Source organism: Notothenia coriiceps, unplaced genomic scaffold (genome assembly GCF_000735185.1).
Source record: "Notothenia coriiceps isolate Sejong01 unplaced genomic scaffold, NC01 NC01_scaffold00023423, whole genome shotgun sequence".
Taxonomy (NCBI): domain Eukaryota; kingdom Metazoa; phylum Chordata; class Actinopteri; order Perciformes; family Nototheniidae; genus Notothenia; species Notothenia coriiceps.
In genome coordinates, this window is record NW_011356124.1 from 1 (window position 1) to 4,120 (window position 4,120).

At 39.5% G+C, this 4,120-nt stretch overlaps 1 protein-coding gene across 1 annotated transcript; it reads left to right on the forward strand.

The window, feature by feature from the left end:
- Nucleotides 1-500: 500 nt before the first annotated feature.
- Nucleotides 501-3,509, forward strand: LOC104954499 (actin filament-associated protein 1-like). Its single transcript, XM_010781614.1, has 4 exons — nt 501-690; nt 775-965; nt 1,140-1,304; nt 2,331-3,509. The coding sequence occupies exons 1-4, from the start codon at nt 603-605 to the stop codon at nt 2,355-2,357; spliced, it is 471 nt and encodes a 156-aa protein (XP_010779916.1). The 5' UTR covers nt 501-602; the 3' UTR covers nt 2,358-3,509.
- The last annotated feature ends 611 nt before the right edge of the window (nt 3,510-4,120 follow it).

A 4,120-nucleotide genomic window follows, 5' to 3' on the forward strand; every position in this document is an offset into this window, starting at 1 on the left:
TGTTGTGGCATATATATTCATAAAAGTATATCTAATACCATATAATTCAGTATCGATAGCTACACCCCTCTGGCTACCTCTAGCCAGAGGGGTGTTACCATTTTGATACGAAATAATCTCAAAATTAAAATACTTTAACAACAGTCAGATCACCTACTATGATCCAGCACTATAAAAAACCTTTCCTACCCAATCCCTCTGAAATAATGAAGAGTCCTTTTTTTCCCAGGTGGGTCTCCTGCAAGAACACCAGATCCCTTTTTTTCAGTTTTAAATATGTGGACAGCAGAGGTTCAGTGGCAATATATTTATATTGTATTCTAGTCTTAAGTCCTTGTGACATCTTTTTAGGTTTGGCCTTTTACAATTAAATTGAATGTATGAATCTTAAAAAATGTTTTTAGATTGATTGCATATTATAAAATACCTTATAGAAAGAGGACACTGCCTACTGTAGTTCTAGTGAAAAGCCTGGACTTCATATTCTTGAATCAAGCTTTTTCACAACCAATCCCTATTTTGCAGATGCAGAGCAGTGTAAGTATGGCAAGAACCGGGTGGAGGCCGACGCCAAGCGGCTGCAGACTAAAGAGGGAGAGCTGATGAAGAAGAAGCAGGAGATCAGGAACCATCTGACCCAGCTGAAGAAGGAGAGGAGAGACCTGCGCACTGCAGTAGAGACTTCACCTGGTAGGACTAACTAGAGTTTACAGGAACATCTTGAATAAAATTAAAAAACATTCACAAATATTTTCCCCTCTCCTCTTGAACAAGGCAAACGTTCACTGGCCTCTCTGACGGAGCGACTGAAGAAGGTGGAGGAAGACTGCAGGCAGAGGGAGGAGGAGCGGGTGACCCTGGAGCTGGAGCTGACAGAGGTGAAGGAAAGCCTGAAGAAAGCCCTGAGCGGGGGGGTTACCCTGGGCCTCACCATTGAACCAAAGGCTGGCTCCTCTGGAGTCAAGGTAAAACACTGTTACTGTCTCAGGTTGTTAGTTTTATATAAACTGCATGGCACAATTCATAATTTCCCCTGTGTGTGTGTGTGTGTGTGTGTGTGTGTGTGTGTGTGTGTGTGTGTGTGTGTGTGTGTGTGTGTGTGTGTGTGTGTGTGTGTGTGTGTGTGTGTGCGTGTGTAGTCACCGGCTATGTTGCGAAAGAAACAGGAGTCTTCCCCTTTCTCCAGCTGTGACACCAGTGACACAGAGTCGTGCTCACTGCCCGTCAACAGCGCCTCGCTTCTCCGCAGGCAGCAGGGCCAGAAGGCGCCGGCGGTCCGGGGCCACGTCCTCAGGAAAGCTAAGGTCAGAGGTCACAGGCAGACAGGGGCCACAGCAATGTGTAATAGCTCTGTGTAATAGTTGTCTTGTTTTTCAGCATACCTAATTCTGTGTGCCTGGCAAGCCCACTTGAATGTGCCACACTTATCGTGCTTTTCTTATTCCTCTAGTATGTATTTTTGTTGTGCTAACAGTTGTGCAGTGTTAAAACGATATGCACAGTAAAAAAAAAAAAATGCAGTAAAAGTACAAAAAACTGTGAGTAGAATGCTTCCCTTTGGGAAACAAGGAATCCATGAACAAAGCTCAAAACCATCCTTCATAGCAATTGTGCATACTTTAACATAGAACAATGATTAAACGTTAAAACTGTTCTTCAGACTAAGGACTTTATTGGACTAAAAAGGTATTTTGTTGGCTAGCACAAAATGACAGTTTATGTTTGTTTTCCAGACTTCTGACAGTGGGTATGTCTCTATAATCTTCAGTCAGTTGCTCACTGCAGTGGAGACGGTTTTAACATCCAAGTTATTTAAATATTGCTCCTGTTACCAAAATGTTCACTCTGTATACGGTATATTATTTAAATTCACAAACGTAGGTCCATTTGTGATGGTTGCAGATATGTTACAAAGGACTCAAACTGACTCACACATTCTGCTGGAGGGGGGCTAAAAGTGGCAGAAACTCTAACTACATGCCATGCAGAACCCAAACCTTTCTGTAGGACAGCAGAAGGCTGTCACCATCCATATTCTCAACACCACAATACAATGACATTTAGTCTGTAAGCTCATAGTATTTTAGAGGTACTTCTTTTGATATCTACTTGTAATAGTAATAGTTAGCTTGTATGCACAGTCAACATTTCAACATTTCAAAATAGGTTTTTGAAATGTTTCAACATCTCTTAATTTATCACATTTACATTATTTGACTCTACTTGTTTGAACATTTTTCAATATGCGATAGTACTGCTGATTAAATAATTATTGATTCTAAAGACTGATATTGGAGATAACCTTTTTGTTTTGTGTGTTTGTTTTTCAGGAATGGGAGCAGAAGACAGGCACATAAACCCCCCTCCTCACATCAGTCTTATCCTTTATTACTTTTCAAGAAATGTGTGTATATATTTATTTAAAACTTTTCATAGGGTTAGGGTTAGCGTTTGGTAACATGGCAATCACATGAACAGAAGCAGTTGTTGCTTTTAGTGTCCTGTCAGTACTACAACCCTTTAAACTGAGTCACCATGGAGATGTGCAACCTGTGTCCTTTAGTTGTTTTCTCAGAAGTCTGTTCCAGCAGATTGACAGTGTGGATTCAAAAAGGTGAAAACCAAGTATTTATTTGTAAAGGTTTAGAGCAAATACTAGCTCCCTTTGTTTATTTATGTTGATATATTTAAAGTTTGATTTTGATGAATGAGTTGCGCTTAACAGAGTCCCATCTCCTACAAGGTCACAGGTCAGCTTCTGCTAACAAAATGCATTCAAATAATCATAACCCACAGCAGCATTTATCAGATCAGTAAAAGTAACATTAGCATTGCCCAGTCGCTCCCCAGATTATCTTAACTCTGAGAAAGCACAATTAATTGTGGAGTTCCATCTGTATGGCTGGATTAATGCAAAGCTGTCTCGTTGCAGAAAGAAAAAAACATTTTTGATTAAAATCACAATTTGACATTGTATTCACAAACCTGTCTCATTCCATTAATAACAACAGATATTATTTATTTTCTTGATCAAGGTTGGGACAGTTTAAGGACATTTTTACAGACAAATTATGAATGATGTAATTCATTAATACAATGTGTTTTATGAGTTATTACATGAACACAAATTATACCAATACTGATCTTGTATTTTTACTCAAAGAAATACAAGTACAACAAAGCTTGTAGCGTTGCTATCAAAAAAAGACTCAATATGGTAACAAACGAGGCGGGCTCCAGACCTCTGAATTACTGCCCAAATCCTTGAATTGGTGCATAGTTTGCTAATGTCTTTTCCCGCTGGTTGAAAAAATCTACCATTTGAAAAAAGTGATATAAAAATGTGAACAAACAGAAATTAGATGGACGCAGCGCTACAGATTACAGAAACTCAAAATTGGAAAGATTCCTCTTCTTTGTTGACCAAAAATGACATTGATAAGACAGATTCACGAACCCCCACTGCAGAAAAGGGGAAACATGATCACAACTTCAGACTAATAAATGAAGTGAAATAGTAATTATCCAGTAATCACAGTTTTGGCAAGCTACAACTACAAATGAAGTGCGATGGTGCCAGTGTGTTTGCGCACCAAGCCTCCAAGTCGCATTCTAAGCCCCTCAAATATAATTTTCAGGAACTCGAGTCACATTTCTATTAGAGCTTTCTAATTGCTTTATATTTCTCTGATACACTGTGTTACGTTGGCTGTCGTGTTTGTACTGCTAGTTTGCTTTGTTGGGATTGTAAACAGAAGTAGTAGTAGCATTCACTACTGATGCTACATACAGCACAGCTAACGGCTCCTCGCTCATGTCAATGCTTTATTTCTTTCTTATTTTCAAACCGATACCCCACAAGTCTGTGAACTAGGGTGTACGCAGCATGTCTACTTGAAGAAAGAGGCTTATAAGAGGTCCTATCAACAAGATTTTAGTAAATGTGGATTCCCTGTTTTCTCAGCATGGCTTATACCCGAGCAAGATGTCTGATGTCAGTAAATGTGAACCTGTTGTACATAGCGTAGCTTTGTGTGGGGGCTTTAGGGGCACTGCATCAGTATTTGTTTTTGCACCTTATACATGTTCTCTATAGTAAACTTAGACAGTCTCCGTCTTG

What these genes read in the sequence shown, in the direction of transcription:
- LOC104954499 (XM_010781614.1), top strand. Translation starts at nt 603, where the DNA reads ATGAAGAAGAAGCAGGAGATCAGGAACCATCTGACCCAGCTGAAGAAG. An exon ending in TGCAGTAGAGACTTCACCTG is followed by an intron (nt 691 to 774) that starts GTAGGACTAACT and finishes CTCTTGAACAAG; the next exon opens with GCAAACGTTCACTGGCCTCT. An exon ending in CTGGCTCCTCTGGAGTCAAG is followed by an intron (nt 966 to 1,139) that starts GTAAAACACTGT and finishes GTGCGTGTGTAG; the next exon opens with TCACCGGCTATGTTGCGAAA.